Source organism: Narcine bancroftii, chromosome 6, assembly GCF_036971445.1.
Source record: "Narcine bancroftii isolate sNarBan1 chromosome 6, sNarBan1.hap1, whole genome shotgun sequence".
NCBI lineage: Eukaryota > Metazoa > Chordata > Chondrichthyes > Torpediniformes > Narcinidae > Narcine > Narcine bancroftii.
In genome coordinates, this window is record NC_091474.1 from 184,167,242 (window position 1) to 184,190,016 (window position 22,775).

General features: G+C 42.2%; 1 protein-coding gene and 1 long non-coding RNA gene across 11 annotated transcripts in view; one reads left to right on the top strand and one right to left on the bottom strand.

Annotated features, from left to right (window-relative positions):
- Nucleotides 1–22,775, bottom strand: part of LOC138736831 (uncharacterized) — a 110,898-nt gene that overhangs the window by 72,556 nt on the left and 15,567 nt on the right. For all 3 annotated transcript variants that reach the window (XR_011340610.1, XR_011340609.1, XR_011340608.1), the window contains exons 2-3: nt 21,704–21,756; nt 12,709–12,783 (exon numbers count right to left, since the gene is read on the bottom strand). This is a non-coding gene — a long non-coding RNA (uncharacterized lncRNA). The remainder of the gene's footprint in view (nt 1–12,708; nt 12,784–21,703; nt 21,757–22,775) is intronic.
- LOC138736830 (uncharacterized) overlaps nt 1–22,775 on the top strand; it is a 67,342-nt gene that overhangs the window by 33,488 nt on the left and 11,079 nt on the right. For all 8 annotated transcript variants that reach the window (XM_069886912.1, XM_069886910.1, XM_069886909.1 and 5 more), the window contains exons 7-10: nt 8,819–8,973; nt 12,717–12,879; nt 17,582–17,740; nt 18,411–18,578. In XM_069886912.1, coding sequence (XP_069743013.1) covers nt 8,819–8,973; nt 12,717–12,879; nt 17,582–17,740; nt 18,411–18,578 — 645 coding nt within the window. The remainder of the gene's footprint in view (nt 1–8,818; nt 8,974–12,716; nt 12,880–17,581; nt 17,741–18,410; nt 18,579–22,775) is intronic.

Sequence of the window (22,775 nt, forward strand, 5' to 3'; positions counted from 1 at the left end):
GTTTGTGAAGAGTCGCATTGGTCACGGTGCGGAGAAGTGACCTTATGGAGTGGAGTGCGATGGGCAGAACCTCTTGCCAGCGTGAGTCTGGAAGGCCTTTTGACTGGAGAGCCTATTTTACAGCCTTCCAAACTGTTGCATTCTTCTTTTCAACTTGTCCGTTTCCCCGGGGTTGAAGCTAGTCGTCCTGCTCGACGCGATGACTCTTGCAAACAGTTACTGGTGTAGCTCTTCGCTCATAAACGATGAGCCCCAGTCTCTATGACTATAGCTGGGATACCTGAACGTGGTTAAAATGGAGTGCAGAGCTCTGATGATTGTGGTGGTGGTGATGTCTGGACAGGAGATGCGAATGGAAAAGGTAAGTACAAGTTTCTATTGGTGGTGGGTAGGAGCCCCTTGAATTCGGCGCTGAGTCATTCAAAAGGGCAGGAAGCTTTTATCAGGTGCGCTTTGTCAGGGCAGTAGAAGTGCAGTTTCCACTCAGCATAGACCTGGCATAACCCAGTCATCTCCCTGATGCCTTCAAAAGAGAAGGGCAGGTATGTGCCTTGATGAAGTGGGCCATGCGGGTGATGTTCAAGTGGTAGAGCTCATGGTGAAGTGACCCCCAGCTGGCAGCCGCACAATTTCCTCGGGATAGAGCATCTGGAGGTTCATTGAGCGTACCTGGCCTATCTCATAGTTATAGATGGAGAGTTTGATCCTCCACCTCGTGATCTTGTTCTTTAAAATTATTTGTATTATTGAACATGAATGCTACAGATCACTGATCAGTGAGCAGAGTGAATTTCCTGCCGGCCAGGTAGTGCCTGCAGTGCCTGATGGCCTCCACAATGGCTTGATCCTCCTTCTCCACAGATGGGTTTCAGAGCTCATGGCCTTAAAGGATGTGGGAAAAGAAAGCTACCGGCCTGCCCGCCTAGTTAAGGCATTGCTCTCCACCTTAGATGGTGCGTTTTCATCCACCGCACACATGGTGGCTTTCGCAATGTAGCTCCTGACATAGTTAAAAGCTGCCTGGACTTCAGCCAGCAATGGAAAGGAATTGGATTTTAAGAGGGGGCAGACCTTGTCAGCATAATGAGGTACTCACTGGGCTTAGTATGAAAAGAATCCCAGGCACCTCCTTAGTACTTTCATGGCCCTTGGGATAGGGAGGACTAAGAGGGGGCGCATATGCTTAGGGTCTAGGCCAATGATGCCATTCTCCACCACATAACCCAGGATAGCTAGACGTTTGGTCCTGAACATGCACTTACTGACATTGTACGTGAGGTTCAGGTATTTCACTGTGTGGAGAAATTTCTAGAAATTGGAGTCGTGGTCCTCCAGGTTGTCCACAAATGGTGACGTTGTCGAGATGGTGGAAAGTAGCCCTTAGCCCGTATGTCTACCATTTTGTCCATCTGCCTCTTGAAGACCAAGACCCGATTCGTAATACCGAAAGGGACCCTCAGGAACTAATGAAGCCATCCATCTGCCTCGAATGCTGTGAAGGGACAGTCCTCAGAATGAATTGGTAATTGGTTATATCTAGCTTTCAGGTTGATGGTCGAATATACCTGGTACTGCGCAATTTCATTCACTGTGTCTGAGATTCAGGGGAGAGGGTATGTGTCCAGCAGTGTGAAGTGATTAGAGTTTGGCTATAGTCAATCACTAGCCTGGGCTTTTCTCCCCCTCTCATGACTACCACCTGGGCTCTCCAGCGACTGTTGCTAGGTTCAATGATTTTTTTCCTTAAGCAGCCGCTGTGTTTCAGCTCTAATACATTCTTGGTACCCTGCAATATATTGGCTGCTCTTTGTGGCTATCGGCTTACAGTCAGGGGTTAGGTTCTGAAACCAAGTGGGTGGGGGGTTGATATTCTGCGTGGAGAGACGGCATGTAATGTCTGGATTTTTGGACCTTCCATTCTGCACCGTGACTGGGGGAAGTGGGCCTGAGTACTCCATGGTCACGCTTTTCAGGTGACACAATAAGTCCAGGCCCAGCAATGCAGAAGCGCACAAACCTTTCAATACATACAATCAGAACTTGAAAAATTCTCCTCCCTTTTACAGTTAAGTGCACAGTATAATATCCCTGAATAATCACCAAATACAATTCTGATGCTAGGTAGATACTGTAGGCCGTGGGGTAAACCTTTAAGTTGTACCACTGAGCGATTGTAGAGATTATAAAGCTTTCAGTTGAGCCAATGTCTATTAAACAATCCATCAGATGTCCATTTACCCTCACCTCCATTATTGAGTTGTTCAGCTGGTGGGGTTTCGCTTGCTCAAGGATGACTGATGCCATCACACCAGAGGCTGCATCACTCCCCCGCCAATGTCATCTTGATCCAAAGACCGGAAAAGTGGCATCGACTATAAGGAGTCGCGAGATGGCTGCCATTCCTTCTCTTCTGGTAGTGGCAACGGCCACTGTTCCCGCCATTGCTTCTCTTCCAGTAGTGGCGACAGCTGCCGTTCCCATCGTTGCTTTTCTTGTATCAATTCCCGCCGCGAGGTGCAGCAAGATGGCGGTGGCGAGCAGCATGGAGAGGCGAGGGCCCACATCTCTGGGCTTGGGCTCAGGGTGTACAATTGTTCAGGGACTGCACACACAGTAGCATTCCTGAGGTTCCCCTTTGCTGACAGACTTTCACCCTGTGTTCCCTTTTATCGCATCCTGAACACACGGAGTCTTTCGTGGGGCATCTGGTGTGGGGGTGTTTGGTCTGTCCACAGAAGTAGCACTCCTGGTCACATGTGGCTGTGGTAGTCGGTACTTGGGACAGCTGTGCTCCGCAGGCTTGGCATACTGAGAAGGTGCTGGTTTCGTTAGCGAAGTGATCTGCTCCCAGTTGGGCCTGTTCGAGGGATTTCGCCAGATCAGGGATACTGGCAAGGCCCTTCTTCCGCAACTCTAATAGTCGCTGCCTCACGTACCTCGAACTCACTCCAGCCACGAATATATCCCGGACTTGTTTTTCTTCCCTCACCAGGGCTGAGACTGCTTCATAGTGTCACTTTCTCATCAGCGTCCATAGTTCAGGATATAGTTATCCAGCACATTGTTCTGGGGCCTCATGTAGTGGGCCTTCAGGCCTTCAATGGCCATCTCATATATTGCACAGTCCCTGATGACTGCATATCCCTTGGGCTGACTCGGGAGAGGAGGGCCGATATCCAGAGGCTGTCGGAGTGGAAGACATCTTGGGTAGCCGTTATGTAGAACTGGAAGCACTCCAACCAGTTGTCAAATTCTTCCGGGGACTTTGGGGACAGAGGGTTGACCTGGACCATCCCTGGCTTCAATAGGGCTTCCATCCTGTCTTCAAAAGTAAGCTAATAAATTGTAATGTGTGCAATGGTTCTCAGAAACTTGCAAAGAGCACAAATATGCTCTTATTAGCTTACAATTAACGGTTGGTATCTACAAAAGTCTTCAGGTAAATCTGAGGTAAGGCGGGAAAACAGGGTTTATATCAGGACCAACAGGGGCGGAACTAAGAGGAGTCGTCGACCGTCTACTCTTCCCACAGACAGTGAATTCCAGTTCACTGCACAGGGTCAGGGAGATGATATCAGCTCTTGTTCTGTTGTGACAGTAGGCAAATTGTGGTAGATCAAGGCTGGCTGGTAGATGTAAACAGTGAATTCCAATTCACTGCAAAGTAAAACCCAGTACTTCAGAGGCAATCCATTTCAGGAACAAGTGTGGACTCTGTTTGAAATGAAATCAATCACATTAGAGTAAAGCCAGTTTTGTAAAAAAAATATGTGGGCAGTGTTTGAAGTGAAATCAGCTTTGACTGCCAATTTAAGCACAGTTTCTTGGTCATGGTAGCTTTTTTATGTGCTCTCATTCCCCCTAACACAGTGGTTCTCAACTTTTTTTCTTTCCACTCACTGAAGTGCCAGTTGATGAAGTAGACAAAGACGATGTGGTCAAACAATAATCATGGCTTTTATTAGCAGAAACTCATGGTACAATAATGAAAGACAATAGATGCATATACAGTTATACCCAAGGGGAGTGTCCTTAACAGTAGAGATAATGCACAGCCAATGTTAGTACAGCAAGGCTCGCCAGAGGGGAAGCAGGCAGCTTGGCAGACATTCACCACAGTCTCCCCCGGCAGAAGAAGGGTTAAAATCAAAAGGACAGCTGCTAGGAAAGACTGAAGCAAGCGATACATGGATACCACATTTGACCTGGAGATACTCTAACAGCCAAAATACGCCAGTATCTAGCAAGCAATCGAAGTATAATGAGATGTTTTATGAATATGTCAGCCTATCAGGTTGTTTACGAATTCTGGTGCTTCATCTCAAAACAGGTGGCTCCTTTGCAACCTTGGGAATTGGTACAAGTCCTGGGTCTGTAGTGTGGGAAGGACTGGCTTCTGGACCCGCTCCAGAATCGCCAGCGTGAGGCAGTGAAGCCTCAGCATGGCCATCTGAAAGCTTACTAGGGGTCATGGGGTGGGGGGTGAGTCCAACCTCTCAGACTCACGCTGAGTAGGGGTGCGAGGAAGGGGCCAACCAGGCGAGGACAGATCTCTTAGGGGTACAGTGTCAGTACTCCTGTCTGGGAATTTAACATGAGTGTAGTTGGGGTTAATTTGCAGTAACTGAACTGGTTGGACTGTGGGGGGGAGGGGGGGGGTCTGTTTTAAGCGCCTGAGCGTGACTCTTCAGCAGCACGGTTCCAGGCTCAGATAAACTGGCTGGCCAGTCCATCACAGTTCCTGATTTCCTAGGAAAGGCAAACATACGTTCATGAGGTGTTTGATTTGTTGCAGTACGCAATAAAGACTGAATAGAATGTAATGCCTCAGGCAGCACCTCCTGCCACTGGGTAACCATGTGTTTTTAAAGCAAGATTAACAGTCTTCCAGACTTGTGGTATGGCTGGTGGCAATCAATCCTCTCTCGTAGTGGGGCTCGCCGCAGTTTAGCGCTCATGAATGCTGAGCCTCTATCAGTATGAATGTAATTGGATAAAACCAAAAATGCTGAAAATTCTGACAAGTGACTTAATGACAGATGCTGACGAGACTTCAGGGCAGGGTATCGCAAAGGGAAACCTGGAATATTCGTCAATTACAGTAAGGAAATATACATTTTTGTTGTTGGAAGGTAACGGCCCTTTAAAATCTAAGCTAATCCTCTCAAAAGGTCAGGTTGCCTTGATGCGTGTGGCCTCTGGAGCTTTGAAGTATTGTGGTTTGCATTCTGCGCAAACAGGACAGCTTTTAGTCAGTTTCCTGACTTCTTCCAGAGAGTAAGGAAGGTTGTTAGCCCTTATGTAGTGGAAGAATCTCGTGACTCCCGGAAGGCACGGTCTGCTATGGATCTCTTTTAGCCCCTCCAGCTGAGCACCAGCAGCAGATCGCGACAATGCATCAGAGGGATCATTTAACCTGCCCGGTCTGTACTCGATCTCATAATTATAAGTTGAGAGTTCTATTCGCCAGCGAATATCGTTCTTGATTTTACTTTTGTGTTTAGTACTAAACTTGAAGGCTACAGATTTCTGATCAGTGACAAGAGTAAATTTTCTGCCGGCTAGAAAGTGTCTCCAGTAGCGAACAGCTTCAATAATAGCCTGGGCTTCTTTTTCAATGGCAGGATGATTAAGTTCAGGTCCGCGTAACGTGCAGGAGAAGAATGTCACAGGTCTACCTTTTGATTAAGGGTTCCTGCCAAGGCACAATCTGAGGCATCAGTTTCCACTTGGAATAGGACATCCTCATCAATGGACAAGAGTGCAGCTTTGGCAATATCAGCTTTAATTCTCTCGAAAGCCTTCAAGGCCATTGGAAAGAGAGGAAAAGATTTAGTGTCAAACAGAGGGCAGGCCTTCATGGCATAGTCCCGAACCCATTTGCAGTAGTAGGAAAAGAATCCCATACACCATTTAAGGGGTTTTGCTGAGTTTGGGGGTGGTAATTTCTTGAGGGGGGCCATTCTTTCTGGGTTGGGGCGCATTTTGCCCTTGCGGACAATGTAGCCCAGAATGGGTAGCTCTGTCACGTTGAACACACATTTGCCCTCGTTAAATATTAAGTTGAATTCTTTAGCTGTTGCTAAGAATTTCTTTAAGCTGTTGTCATGCTCAGCCTGTGTTTTCCCACAGATAGTGACATTATCCAGATAGGGAAATGTACCATTTAACACATACATCCTAACAATCTTATCCATTTCCCTCTGAAACACTGACACGCCATTAGTGACTCCAAAAGGTACCCTTTTAAACTGGTATAACCCCCCCATCAGCCTCAAAGGCTGTATAGGGTCATTCCTTTTTTTTAAATGGGGATTTGGTGGTAAGCTGCTTTGAGGTCAATAGTGGAGTACACTTTGTATTGCGCTATCTGATTAATCATTTCATTGATGCGTGGCAGGAGGTAGGCATCCAGGTTAGTGTAATGGTTGATTGTCTGGGAGTTATCAATAGCCAGTCGTTTCTTAGTGATTTTTCACAACTACCACCTGGGCTCGCCACAGACTCTTACTGCATTCAATTACTCCTTCTTTATGCAATCTCTGGGTCTCAGCTTTGATAAACTCACAATCTTCTTTGCTATAAGAACGGCTCTTTGTGGCAATCTGCCGACACTCAGGGGATAAATCACTGAAAAGGGAGGGAGGTTTGCTCTTTAATGTGGACAGACCGCAGTAACTAGCGCGGGGGCTGGTAAGTGTGGGTAGTGGCCCACCGAAATTTAACATTACACTGTTCATCTGAGATTGAATATCTAACCCCAGTAACACAGGGCGCAGAGCTCCAGAATAATAAAGAGCCACACATCAGCTAGGCAATGTCCCTGCAAATTTAAAGCAACTTTACACTTGTCACATACAGTTTTTGTAAGTTCACTACAAGCCATCAATATCTTTCGGTTCGCTGGATAACTCCACAAATTTAAGGCTCTAGCAACTCTCTCGTGGATGTAGCTGTCAGCACTCCCCGAGTCTATTAGACAATCAAGAGTCTCACCATTCACCTCCCCCTTCATAGTTGACCGTTCTAGTCCATAACATCCCCCAAGCTTTGGAGTCAATTGAGCTATCACAGGGGATCTCACCTCGCCGTCACTTGAAGTCGATTCAGCCTGCTCATCTGAAGATTCCCCCTTTTCACAGTTGTCTTCCATTCCTACAGCTCTGGGACACATTTTCTTGGTGCTTCTCTTCTTCTTATCAGTGGGAGTACTTTTTGCCTTGCACACTTAAGCAAAATGGCCAAGTTTCCCACAATAGCTGCAGGTAGCAAATTGAGCGAGTCACTTCTGTCTGGGGTGCCAGCTCTTATCACAGAAGTAGCATTTTTCAGGAGTTTGCCTTTTTCTTTCCTTCGGGGTTCCAGCACTCCTGGATGTTTCCTTTTCAGTTTCTAGCATTTCACTGGACCGCATGGCACTTCTCAGTGTTTAGGCTAGAGTGACTGCCCGGTCGTAGGTTAAGGGCTCCATCTCTAGCAGCCTCTGTCGGATGTAACTGGAGTCAATCCTGTTGACTAAAGCATCCAGCTTCAAGGCTTTGTGGTGTTGTTGCACATCGACTGCCCTGACATCACATTAATTTGCCAGTGAGTCGAGAGCCAGTGCATAGGCAGCATCACTTTCCCCGGGTTTCTGGCATTTAGTCAGCAACTGGTGTGGAGCAAGCACAACGTTCCGTGGCCCTGCACAGTAAGCAGTCAGACATTCCCAGGCCATAGCCAGAGTGGTAGCTCCTTGCGTTACGGCGAAAGGAACCTCACCCAGCAGAGAGTTCAGGTGGCTCCACTATATCGCCTCATCAACCACGTTGTTTCGAGCCACATAGTAATCGAAACAAGCAATCCAGTGGTTGAAATTTTCTCTGGCCCTCGGGGCAGACTGATCGATTAATAGCCGCTCTGGCTTGAGTGCTGCATCCATTTCTGCTAATAAAATTAAAGTGCCAATTAATGAAGTAGACAAAGATGTTGTGGTCAAACAATAATCATGGCTTTTATTAGCTGAAACTCGTGGTACAATAATGAAAGACAATAGATGCATATACAGTTATACCCAAGGGGAATGTTCTTAACAGTAGAGATAATCCACAGCCAATGTTAGTACAGCAAGGTTCGCCAGAGGGGAAACAGGCAGCTTGGCAGACATTCACCACACTCACATACCACTTTAAGTATTTCCTTTGCCATAGTAGCTCTGTGATTAGTGAGGGATTACATAAGGTGGTGTGTGGGTGGAAAGAAAAAGTTTGAAAACCACTGTTTTAATCATACCTAACTGTCTTGTTATGTGCAAGTTTCATAACTCCAAAGAAAATGGGCCAATGACAATTTTTCCCAAGCAAAATATTTCAGTAACAATTGGGTCTAGAGCAATGGTTCTCAACTTTCCCTTCCCACTCACATACCACCTTAAGCAATCCCTTACTAATCATAGAGCACCGATTGCATAGGGATTGCTTAAAATGGCATGCGAGCGAAAAAAAAATGGTGAAAACCACTGCTCAAACGTTAAATCCACTCCCTAAACCAGGGAAACTACATCCCTGCTTCCACAATATCATAATTTTTTTCCAATTCCAGACTCCAAGGTCAGTCCCAAAGATAATAAATGAGTGTTCCTCATCATATTAATTAGTCCAACAGAATGCAGGTCAAGCCTATAAGGGCTTGGTGTGAGTAACACCAAAATGTGTTCATCAAAAGCTAAAGCAGCATTTTCCTAAATTTCCAAAATCAAATGTCGAAAACCTTCTGATTTTTGTGTCAAAATTGAAACTATGTTCATCATTGTTCATTTGTTTATATTGGCTGAATTCAGATTGGACAAAGGTCGGAGCAAGAGAAAGTGATTCTGAAGCAACTTGAGGAAAAGTGTCTGAAGCTTTTAAAACTGCAGTCAACTATCCATGAAATGGAAGATGAACACTATTCCAACACGGCTGCCATGCAGGATAAAATCACATGTGATTACAGGTACTGTCCCCGAGAGAGAAGATTGGTGTGCTCGGAGATGGCTGGCCAAAGATGATGGATTTCAAAATAATATTTTTATTATCTTTGCTGCCTTCAAACCAATGTGTTAATGGCAAAATATTCTTAGAAAAAAATACTATTGAACATGCATTCTACAGAGAGAGCACATACAGAGCCTCATTAATGGAAAATGTAGAGGCATCAAGTCCCTAAAGAACAGCTTTTGGGTATTAAATAACAGAGTGCAAAGGATTTTAAACAAGAATAATTAATACAAATCAACAGACAGTTCAGTCCAAACTTGCTGCAGCTTATTTGCCCTATTTACGTCATCAAATGCATCTCCTCACTCTCTTTACCAGCAAAGGTTCCCTTTATTGTCATATAATACGATATTTAGAATGTAAGATGCATGAAATTCTTTAACTTTTGTCTACCGTAAGGCAGGCAGAGAGTCACCACCTTGTCCAACACTCCTCACAGAAACCTACAGGACCAGGTGTTCTTAGGTCATCTCCCCTCCACCAATCCTAAGCCTGCTAATTCCCTTAATATAAAAGATGATGTCCTAATTTTCTGTATATTGCTGTTGTCAAAGTGGTGAATCAAAAATAGCCTGCTACTGTATCTTCCTTTCAGTCCTACAACTGTGTGTTCTTTTAAATATATAATTTGTTCTACAAAGTTTTCTATTTATTTATTGACACAAAACAGCAAAGAATAGCACCAAGGCGAGTTAGCATAAAGCTATTACAGCATCAGCGATCCAGGCTCGAGTCCGGTGCTGTCCGTATGGAGTTTGTACCTTTGCCCCTAGTCTGCGTGGGCTTCCTTCAGGTACTCCTGTTTTCTCCCACCTTTCAAAACATGCAGGCTGCCAGTTAATTGGGCAGCATGGCCTATTACCATGCTGTATGTTTAAATTTGATTTTTTAAATTAAAACTTACATTTAAAGTAGGACCAACAACAACGTACTGTACTTAGAACCATAGAATAATTTTAGCATAGACAGGCCATCTTGGCCCCTCTAGTCTGTGCCAATCCATTTTTTTGCCTACTCCCACTGACCTGCATCCTGCCCATAGCCCTCCATACCTCTTCCATCCACATAGTGTCCAAATTCTTCTTAAAATTGAGCCCACATTTATCACATTATGTGGAAGCTCTTTCCACATTCCCATCACTCTCAGTGTTAAGAAGTTCCCTCTCATGTTTCCCCTAAACATTTCCCCTTTCACCCTTAACCCATGTCTTCTGGTTTGTATCTTACCTTTTTCTTCTTTGGCTTGGCTTCGCGGACGAAGATTTATGGAGGGGTATGTCCACGTCTGCTGCAGGCTCATTGATGATTGACAAGTCCAATGGGCGACAGGCAGGCAGGGTTGCAGCGATTGCAAAGGAAAATTGGTTGGTTGGGGTTGGGTGTTGGGTTTTTCCTCCTTTGTCTTTTGTCAGTGAGGTGGGCTCAGTGGTCTTCTTCAAAGGAGGTTGCAACCCGTCAAACTGTGAGGCACCAAGATGCATGGTTGGATGCAAGAGATTTCTTTAAGCAGTCCTTGTACCTCTTCTTTGGTGCACCTCTGTCTCGGTGGCCGGTGGAGAGCTCGCCATATAACACGATCTTGTTGGGAAGGCGATGGTCCTCCATTCTGGAGACGTGACCCACCCAGCGCAGTTGGGTCTTCAGCAGCATGGATTCGATGCTTGCGGACTCTGCCAGCTCGAGTACTTCGATGTTGGTGATGAAGTCATTCCAATGAATGTTGAGGATGGAGCGGAGACAGGGTTGATGGAAGCGTTCTCGGAGCCGTAGGTGATGCCGGTAGAGGACCCATGATTCGGAGCCGAACAGGAGCGTGGGTATGACAATGGCTCTGTACACATTGATCTTTGTGTGTTTCTTCAGGTGGTTGTTTTTCCAGACTCTTTTGTGTAGTCTTCCAAAGGCGCTATTTGCCTTGGCGAGTCTGTTGTCTATCTCTTTGTCGATCCTTGCATTAGATGAAATGGTGCAGCCGAGGTAGGTAAACTGGTTGACCGTTTGAGTTCTGTGTGCCCGATGGAGAGGTGGGGGGGCTGGTGGTCATGGTGGGGAGCTGGCTGATGGAGGACCTCAGTTTTCTTCAGGCTGACTTCCAGGCCAAACATTTTGGCAGTTTCCGCAAAACAGGACGTCATGCGCTGGAAGAGCTAGCTCTGAATGGGCAACTAAAGCGGCATTGTCTGCAAAGAGTAGTTCATGGACAAGTTGCTCTTGTGTCTTTGTGTGAGCTTGCAGGCGCCTCAGATTGAAGAAACTGCCATCTGTGCGGTACTGGATGTAAACAGCGTCTTCATTGTTGAGGTCTTTCATGGCTTATTTCAGGATCATGCTGAAAAAGATAGTAAAGAGGGTTGGTGCGAGGATGCAGCCTTGCTTCATGCTGTTGTCAATGGAGAAGGGTTCGGAGAGCTCATTGCTGTATCTGACCTGACCTTGTTGGTTTTCGTGCAGTTGGATAACCATGTTGAGGAACTTGTTGGGGCATCCGAGGCGCTCTAGTATTTGCCAAAGCCCTTTCCTGCTCACGGTGTCAAAGGCTTTGGTGAGGTCAACAAAGGTGATGTCGAGTCCTTTGTTTTGTTCTCTGCATTTTTCTTGGAGCTGTCTCTCAGTGGAAAAAGCCTATCGACATTGACTCTGTCTATCCTCCTCATAATTTTAAACACCTCTATCAAATCTCCCTTCATTCTTCTATGCTCCATGGAATAAAGTCCTAACCTGTTTAACCTTTCCCTGTAATTCAGTTCCTGAAGTCCAGGCAACATCCTGGTAAATATTCTCTGTACTCTTTCCATCTTATTGATATCTTTCCTGTAGTTAGGTGACCAAAACTGCACACAATACCCCAAATTTGGCCTCACCAATGTCTTGTGCATCTTTATCATAACATCCCAACTCCTGCACTCAATACATTGATTTATGAAGGCCAATATAGTAAGAGCTCCCTTTACAACCCTATTCATGCGTGATGCCACTTTCAGGGAATTGTGAATTTGTATTCCCAGGTCCCTCTGTACTACCACATCCCTCCATGCCCTACCATTTACCGTGTACAACCTTTCTTGGTTTGTTCTTCCAAAATGCAGCACCTCACACTTGTCTGCATTAAACTCCATTTGCCATTTTTCAGTCCATTTTACCATCTGGTCCAGATCCAAGCTTTGAAAGCCTTCACTGTCCACAACCCCTCCAATCTTAGTGTCATCTGCAAATATGCTGATCCAATTTACTGCATTGTCATCTATCAATGATCTGGATGATAAACAATGGCCCCAGTACCAATCCCTGAGGCACACCACTAGTCACAGGCCTCCAATCTGAGAAGCAATCTTCCACCTCTTCTCTCTGGCTTCTCCCATCCAGCCATCATTAAATCCAGTTCACTACTTCACCAAAGAAAAAGAAAATCCTTGATTTGGAAAGTGGGTACAACTTCATTTCCACCTGTGCAATGAAATTAATGATCCAGGGTGAAATTCTGTATACCAACCCCTCCTCCTACATCTCATTATCCCTCACTATTTTCACCCTTCTCCTCACCCACCATCTTCCGTACCCCATTCATAAAAGGCATCATTCTCTCCGATTAGGATTCAACATAATTTGCAGTTTAGAAACCAACATTTTGTAATGGATATTAAGAGCTTGGAGAAGGGACAGTGCAGCATAAAATATTGTAATGTCCTCTTACCCCAACAGAGATGAAATCTGCCTCCTGAATCAACAACTGCGTGAGAAAGCCATGATGAGGGAACAGGACCGTTTCCTAAGAAGTAAAATGACAGATGATTGTGCCATTTTGATCAAGGAAAATGCTGAGCTACATTCACAGATTCTTGAGCTCAAAAAACAATTGGACAGAGTATGTAGAAACTCCTCCCGTATTTAAAACTTAAGTTGAATAGTTGGATTTATATATTCCAAGAATAATATTTTTTGTTTACTGGCAGACTAGCATTTATTGTCTATCCCTAATTATAAGACCATAAGAGCAGAAATAGGCAAGTCAACCTATTGATTCTGCCCTGCCATTTAATCATGGCGGATCCATTTTCCCACTCAGACCCATTGCCTGGCCTTTTCTCTATAACCTTTGATGCCCTGGCTAATCAAGAATATATCCATCTCTGTCTTAAATACACCCAATGACCTGGCCCCCACAACCTCTTGTGGCAACAAATTCCACAGATTTACCACCCTCTGGCTAAAAAATATCCTGTGCATTTCTATTCTACGTGGATGCCCTTCAATCCTGAAGTTGTGCCCTCTTGTCCAAGACTTTCCCACCATGGGAACAACCTTTCTACATCTATTTTGTCCATGCTTTTCAACATTCGAAATGTTTCAGTGAGATCCTTGTCATTCTCCTGAATTCCAACGAATACAGGCCAAGAGTAGACAAAATTCCTCCTATTACCCTTTCAATCCTGGAACCCTCTCCAACATCAGCACTTTTCTAAAATTAGGTGCCCAAAGATGCTCACAATACACTAAGTGAGGTCTCATCCATGCCTTATAAAGTCTCAATATAACATCTCTGCTTTTATATTCTATTCCTCTTGAAATGAATGGCAATATTGCATTTTCTTCTTCACCACTGTCTCCACATGCAAGTTTACCTTCAGGCTATCCTGTACAAGGATTCTCAGGTCCCTTTGTATCTGGATATTTTCAATTTTCTCACCATTTAGAAAATGAGTGCACCCATTTATTTTTTTCTACCAAGGTGCATGACCGTACACTTTCTGACATTTGCCACTTTTCTGTCTATTCTCCTTATCTGTCTAAGTCCTTCTGCAGTTTCAGTGTTTCCTCCACACTATGTGCTCCTCCACCTACCTTTGTATCATATGCAAACATGGCCACATAGCCATTTATTCCATAATCCAAATCATTAATATGCAACATAAAAAGAAGTTCCCCCACAATGACCCTTGTGGAACATCACGAGCAACTGGGGGCCAATCCGAATATGATCCCTGTGTACCAATACTCTGCTTCCTGCCAATCAGCCAATGCTTTACCCATGTTACCCCATGGGCTCTTGTTAAGTAGCCTGATGTAGCACCTTGACAAAGGCCTCCTGAAAATCCAAATATACAACATCCACTGCATCTCCCTTATCCAACCTGCTTGTCACTTCCTCAAAGAATTCCAATAGGTTTATCAAGCATGAGTTTCCCTTAAGGAAACCATGCTGGCATGTCCTGTCATGTGCCTTTAAGTACTCATCTTTGACAATCAACCAACATTTTCCCAACCACTGATGTCAAGATAACCCATCTATAATTTCCTTTCTGCTGCCTCCCTCTCTTCATGAATAGTGGGGTGACATTTATGATTTTTCCAGTCCCCTGGGACCATGCCAGAATCTATTGAATCCTGAAAAATCATTACCAATGCCTCCACAATCTCTACCGCTGCCTCTTTCAGCACTTGAGGGTACTATCCATCCGGTCCAGGAGAATTGTCCAACCTTATACCATTCAGCTTTCTGAGCACCTTCTCCCTTGAAATAGTAACTGCACTCACTGCCTTTCCCTGATGACTTTCAACATCTAACACACTGCTAGTGTCTTCCACAGTGAAGACTGATCTAAATACTCCTTTAGTTCCTCCATCATCATCATTAATGCTTCCATTATTTCTAATCCAGCATCATTTTCTAGTGGGCCTATATCTACTCTCGCCTATCTTTTATTCTTTGTGTGCTTGAATAAGCTTTTCAAAAAGAAGCTCTTTAATTTTATTTGCAAGCTACATTCCTACTTCATCTTTTCCCTCCTTATGAGTTCTGTCACATTTTGAAGTTGTTAAAAACTTCCAATCCTCTATCTTCCCACTAATTTTTGCTTCCTTATATGCTCTCTCTTGCTTTCATATTGGTTTTGACTTCCCTCGTCAGTCACAGTTGTAACATTTTCCATTTGAATATTTCCTCTTTTTGTTATTTATTTGTATTACATCTTCCAAAATCTTTTGCAGAAACTCCATCCATTGCTGCTCTGCTGTCTTTCATACTAGTGTCCCCTTCAAATCTACTTTGGCCAGTTCTTCTCTCGTGCTACTGTGATTCCCTTTACTCCACTGAAATCCTGATACATCTAATTTTATTTTCTTCTTGTTAAATCTTAAATTGAACTCAATCATTACATGATCACTGCCCTGTTCCTTTACCATAAGTTCTCTAATTGCTTCTGGTGCAATATTCAACACCAAATCCAGCATGGCTGAGCCCCGATCTTAAAAACCAACTTGTAGGCTTTCTACAAATTCTCTCTTGAGATCCAGTCCCAACTTAGTTTTTCCAATCTACTTGCATGTTAAAATCTCCCATGACCAACATAACATTGCCCTTCTGACCCCCCTTTTCTATTTGCTGTTACAAATTGTTGTCCACATCCCAGCAACTGTTTGGAGGTCTGTATATAACAGTCAAACAGGGTCTTTTTACTCTTGTCATTTCTTAACTCAATCCACAATGATTCTGTATCTTCTGATCCTATTGTCACCTCTTTCTAATGATAGGATGTTTTCCCTTACCAATTGTGCTATGCTGCTCCCTCTGCTTATCAGCCTATCCTTTTGATACATTGTGTATCCTGGGACATTCAGCTCCCAGAGACATCCATCCTCTAGTCATGACTCCATGATGACCATGACATCATACCTGCCAATCTATAGCTGTACTGCAAGATCATCCACTTTATTTCTTATGCTGTGAACATTCAAATACAAAACCTTTCGCTCTTTACTTGTTACATTTGACTTTGTGTCCCTGTGGCATTGCAACACATCTTCTTGGCTACAACTTTGCCCTATCTACCTGTCCTTCCACACAAACTCCCTGCCAACGATCCCTACTAGTGCACCAACCACCTCTTCCTCTGCTTCTTCACTTTGGTTCCAACCCCCCTGAAGATCTAGTTTGAGCATTCGCAAACTTCCCTGCCAGGATATTGGCTCCCCTCAAGTTCAAGCGCAACCTGTCTCTCTTGTACAGGTTCCAATCTCCAAGAACTTGAAACCCTGCTCTATGTTCTAATTCACTTCAGAAGACAATTAAAAGTAAACCATGTTGTTTAGTTTGGCCTTGGACATGGGCCAGAGAAGTTAAAAATGGAAGATTTTCTTTTCTGATGGACATTGGAGAACTATATTAAGTATTTACAAGAATTGGGTAGTTTCATGGTTCCAATTACTGGATTTTTATTGCAGATTTTTAAAAGATTATCTGACCCAGTCAATCATCCAGGCCTCGAGATACTAATCCAGTGACACCAATGTGTTTCTGTACTAAATATTATAAAATTTTGTGGCCAAGATATGGACCAGAATCTCACTGACAACTGACTATTGGTGATCGGGGAGTCAGAGGATGATAGTTGAATTGAGGAGAAGTGCCAACAAGAGTTCTAATCATTTTTTTAAAAAAAAACCCTCTGGCATAATTCCAAAAGAGAACCAAATGACGGTTTCCAGAAGCGTAATGCAAATGTAAGGTAGAGAACTGATAAATTCAGTAGGATGTGCCACGTTGTCAAAATGACAGAGACCTCCCGTGGAAGGAATTTAATGATCCTAAAAATACAGCAATGATAAGGTAATGCAGCTAACTGTTTTTGTGAACTGCTTACAGGCAAAATATTGCTCCATACCTGCATTGCATTTCTAGTTTATAATTCAGAGACACTTGCAACTGTGTTTTGGAAGCCTATGATTATGTCAAATTCATGGTCCAGGTCCTTGATAAAACTCAGTGTGTTGCATTAGTGAAATTACGCCAGCAAATGAACTCATTGTAATTGTCTCTTGTTCCCACTCTAACTAAGCTTTTACTTGTGCTGACCTCTCTTTCAAAGAAGGATTCAAGGATACATTGGTTCTCAGTGTTATGTCCAAATTAGGAGACTGTTTTCAGCATGAACTGCTGAGCCTAAGCCATTTCCATAATTTGACTAGCTCCAACAGAATTAGGGTTTAAAAATGCTCAGCCCAAGATTACAGAAGGAAAATGTTGCCTTCGTTGAATACAATCTACTAGAGGATCTTGGCAGGTCAAGCAGCATGAATGGAAGATAAAGAATGGTTCACGTCAGAAACATTTCCTTGGGGCTGAGGGTAGTACAGAAGGCAGGCAAAGAGGACAGGATGAAGGGGGTAAGATGGGGCCAAGGATGATTCACACCCCTCTCAACTTGTCCTCTTTACATTGCTTCCTACTAGCTTTCCTCAGTACCGATGAAGAATTTTGGCTCAAAATGTCCACTATTTTTTCTCCAACTGATGCTGTGTGCCCTGCTGAGTTTCTCCAGCAGATTGTGTTTGGTATCAAATTCCAGCATCTGCAGTCTACTATGTGTCTGTTTCTTTAGTTAAGGTTGACCAAATCAAACAATCAAATCGCATCACTTATGAGGTATTTCCAAATGAATGGATTTTTTTTGATTAGTTGGAGTCTCTTCCTGTATGGTGAGCAACAATAATAATAATAATTTATGAAAGGGATTTTTCTGTTTTACTGCTACTTTTTATGAATGATATTGCCACATGATGCACTGCAGGAGAGGATAGTAAAAGAAGAGACTGACCCTTGCCGTACTTCAAGTGCAATCCAGCTAATTACTGCAAAAGACCATAAGCAGCAACTGAAGTATGAGGTGAAGAGGCACAAGGACCTCCTGATAATCGAGAAAAATAAATTCAGAGAAGTTATGGATAAGGTAATTAATGGAAAATAATCATTGAAATATTTCAGTGTAAACCAAGTAAATGCATTAGATTTTTGATTTTGCTGCTATATTGATTATAACTGTATAACCATAGAACACTACAGCATAGAAAATGCCCTTCAGCCCATCAAATGCATGGGAACTATAATTCTACCTCATCCCAATGACCTGCACCTGGACTATTGTCCTTCATACCCTCCCATCCATGTATCTATTTAATTTTTTTCTTAGATGTCGCACTTGAGCCTGCACCTACCACTTCAGTTACCAGCTAGTTCCACACTCTCACCATTCCTTGTGTGAAGTTCACCTGTCACCCTTATCCTATGGCCTCGTTCTTGTCTCACCTACCTTCAGTGGAAAAAGCCTGTTTGCATTTACTCTACCTATGCCGCTCATAATGTTGTATACCTTATTGTTATACTTAGAAGATCTGGGAAATTCTGCACTATATTTATTGCTATTCCTCTTTAACATTAATCTTCGGATGAAACATTCATGAAATGCAATTAGAAAGTTTTGCTTTCTCTGGGCTTATTGAGGCAATTTTGCTTTCTGAAGGCTTATTGAAGAGGAAATCTTCAACCATCTACTGAAATTTTCAGTATGATGAATAGATTTTTCAACTAATTTTAACTTTGTTTTAAATAACTTCCCACAGATTCTCCTCATTGAACAAGGGAAGACTTCACTGGAATTGAACAAAGACATAGTGCAGAGCCGTGTAGCTGAGATACAAAATCATATTACGAACACTGAAGAAGAGAACATGCAGTTGCAAAGAGACAAGGCTTTGCTGACTGACCTCATTACTGATTTACAGAAGCAGGTATCTTATTCGCAACCATAGTTACTGATAATATCTGTCTTCCTTTAGGTTAGTGGCCTATTGCATTCTTCAGCTTGTGAAATTATTTTATTAACCAGTTGATACCTCCTATCTTTACTGGCAGTTGGAAATGTTAAAAAATAGCCATGAAAATGCACAGTTGTAGACTGTCTGAATACAGGTCACGAAGATTTTGTTTGGTTTTGGCTAATTAACCTACTAGTGCAATTTTGAGATCTCAACCAATAACATTTTCAACTTATGGATACTCTGGGTTACAGATGGTTCTTTCAACCACCAGCTTCCATCTTCCTACAATTCTTACTTAGAGGAAATCAATTGGGGGACTTGTTTGTGGTCAGATCCCAAGGGTGCCAGACAATAGTTTCAACCTGTAGTGCTAATGGAGCTAATCTCTAATGGGAGCTCGTTACCTGTATTATTTCACATCATCGCTATCCAACTACTTATCCAGTGCTATCTTAAATTATGTTAAAGCCTGTCCTTCAGCTGCAATATGTAATGCACCAAGTTATCCTCATTTGCTGTCATTTGCTTTTTAATCTAATTTCATTACTTAAAAATTCGGTAATTTTAACCCTCCCGATTTATAATCCAAGGTCAATTTATCCATGGAAATTCTAGAAACATTACCTGACTAAAGGAATGAATGAATATGTCTATTAAGAATTTTCAAAAAAATATTAGGTAGTAGGATAGGTAAAGATTTGAAAAAAAAGTATTGAAGTCTTGATCCTGTTTTTACATATTCCTTCACAACTTGTACAGTGATGCCTTTATTATTTTTAAAACATCAGTTTAGATCCATTTTCACCATTCATTATCTTCAGTGAAAGGAGTTTTGGGTTATTCTCAGCCATTTGAGTGGATTCTGTGCTCTTGACATAAAACTGATTTGTGCAATTCAACACCATTTAGTTTTTGAACTCATTGTTCCTTTTCCATAATAGTCAGATGTTAACTTATCATGTCAATTCTAAGAATTTAAGTATGAGTAAAAGTGGTTGAAAAGTGAAGATGCATATATTGTAGAAAGCTTTGTTTTGCGTGTCATTCAAGCACTGGGGGAAAAAAAGTCTCCATTCTCTGTGGCAGAATGAAAAATTCACAAATAAATAAAATAATAAGATTAAACTTGACAATGGTCAAACTGACTTCCAGCATTTTAATAGAACAAGTGCAGTAAATCTGATTAATTCTCAGTGGCATTTTGCCATTCCAGGAGCCGCTCAATCATTGGTTATTGGGTGGGAGTCCCTCTGTGACATCAAGTCATGGTCCCATCAAAATTGACCTCCATGGCTGCAGTAACTGTTTCGGCTTTGGTACCACCTAATAGCTATTGTGCTCTTCCAGTTTGTAATAGCCTCTACCTCCATTGCCAATTATTTCATTGTTGCTTACAGAATCAGACAATTGACTGCCATGTTTTCTAAACTAGAATACTGACAACGCTTCAATGGCTCTAAAGTTCTGAGTGTAGTGAGATATAAAAATAATAAATTGGTTATGCTGGTTGAAGTATAAAAATTTGCCTGATCACCTGAAAAACCTCCCCTCCTCTTGAAATAGAACTGAGATCCCTTTTTGCAGCTGAGAAACCTGGTGCCTCAGGGTCAGGTAATTAAACAGAGAGAATTTCACCATTTCCTCCTCCGCTAATCTAATTCTGTCTTTTGTATACATTGGCTGGTGTTTCAAACATTGTTCCTCTTCTGACAGCCTTTAAATTACTTGGGTAAATGTAAGAAAGGGGTTCCAACAGTTATTAATTTGAACAAAATATATTATCCATATTTGGGGAGCACAAATCAAAATAATTTCATAATGTTCTTTTAATAGCATGTGCCTTGATTTTCTTAACATCTTTGTTTACCTTGTCAAACATCTAAAATTGAAAAATTCATGCATTGCATCTCTGCTTTAGACTTTCAATATATCTTAATAAAATTTGAATCAATTAATAAAGTCTCAGTGACATCTACTGTCCCTGACAATCTTGCAACTTTCTGCAATTACCATTTCCAACTTGTTGTGATGAGAGCCCTTCACTCAACCAATTGTATGTATTGGACCTTTTTTCCAATGTGTTTACAGCTTTCTGTCAGAAATAGCTCAGCCAATCAGAAGGTATTCCTATTATCTTCATAATTTCCCAAATTGTCTCTTTATTCTCCCTGAAGTGGAAGTGTAACAATTAACATTATTTCTGGTCCAATCCTCCTTTTAAAAGAATTTTGGAAAAATTAGAGTCTTTGGTATCTCTTCCACATCTTATTCAATGTTCCAGGATGCAAATATATGGTCTGTCAATCTTCAAATTTCATCCTTGAAATTTATCAATTCTCCCAAGAGTGCATTAATCTAGTGGATTGAAAATCGTGCCGATTGTGGCCTACATCATCAGGTGCTATTGAATGGGTGAAACAATTTATTTAGTTTTTTTTGTGGTTGCAGAGTGCGCAAAGGAATATAGCTGGAATTTTCCTGTGTATAATATTATAAAGGGTCAGGTCATCAGAATGGGGCCTACATGCTCAATGAGGGCTGTGGACTGGGACCTGGGGTATAATGGGTCTTGGATCAAAGTCTACAGAATAATCATTGTCTTGGATCAGGAACTGGCAAAAAGTGATAGGCCCTGTGGATTGGAGCCTGGAGGCTGAGGTCAGTGACTGGGTGAGATTTGGACTGTGGCTAGGAAATTGGTGTATGAGAGGGTAACCAATGATCAAAAGATGGAAGTCCAAAGGAATTTGTAAATAAGTGATTAAAGTGAATGTATCTGAGTCCATTTCCTGTTTCAGGTCTGAGACACTTTCAGAAAACACCTCTTTAATGCTAATTCTGATTAACTAATGTTACTAAATATTTGCTGTTCAAAGAGCTCTTCATAGTCATCTTCATGTGGACAAATTTTCTAGACACAGTGCAACATGAGCTCTCAAGTAGGTACTTGTCTGATGCAAAAGATGCAGTTTATGATCAGAAGTGGCTGATAGCTATTCCACTTGGTTAAGAAAAAAGTCACTATTTGTGCAAAAAATCAACAGTTTGTGTCCATTAATTTTGTTTTAATTTTCTTAATGATATTAATTTCTTACAATAATTATTTCCATGTCCTTTGTGGTTAATTCTCAGCTGCTTCCACTTCATTCTGCAAACAAAAATTTACAAATAAATGTCTGTTATTAATGCCCATCTTTAATCACTATTTCTCCATCTATTCTCCATCCTATATCAGAAAAGCTTAACCAAGTGCCATATGGGTGATGGATGATTTGGATCCAAAACTGTCATGACAACAGGTGCCAGAGGATGATGGAAAGGGATTGTTCTTGTGATTAGAAGCCTGTGATCAGTGGTGTTCCATTGCAATTGTTGTGGGGTGAATAGGGTTGGTAGCATGTATGAAATATCTAAGCAAGCACTTGAATTGCTATTGGTCTGGAAAATGGGATTAATATGTACGGATACTAGACAACCAGCATGGAAAAATGTGGGCCAAAGAGCCTGTCTTTATATTATTTGACTCCATGACAATATGGCCCTTCCTCATATAAAAGGTCATGAACCTGAATGGTTAATTCTACTCCCTTCTCCTTAGTTACTGCTTGACATTAGTTTCCAGAATTCGCACTTTTGTCAACAATCATGGCTTAGACCGTTTTGAATGCAGTTTTCCACTTTGTCTTGGATCGATGGGCTTTAGGTTTATTGTCCATTCTGTCATGTGGGGGCCCTTTAAAACCTTGCTTAAAATCCATGCAAATATAAATAATATATTTTAAGTGTTGGCATATATAGTAAAATCCCTGGTATCCAGCACTTGTGGGGATTGGTACTTTACTGCCAGGTATCTGGTACCTATGTGCTGGATAAGTGTATTTTCTGATTGCTGGAGACTTACTCTTACAAAATCTAACTAACACAGCTTAATATGTTTAAGAATAAACAGTTTAAAAGACAAAAGACAAAAATACTATACTGTACTTGTACTGAACAATCTTCATTTGCATGAATGTACCTTAAAGCACTTTATTTACAATTCCAGTCTTTGAAAACATTTGACTGTTGCTGCAACTACAGGTTCCTCCCCTCCATGGAGCCGCCCCGATAAACAAACAATAACATTATAGTTAATTAACCTCCATCCACCACCACACCCCTCTCCCC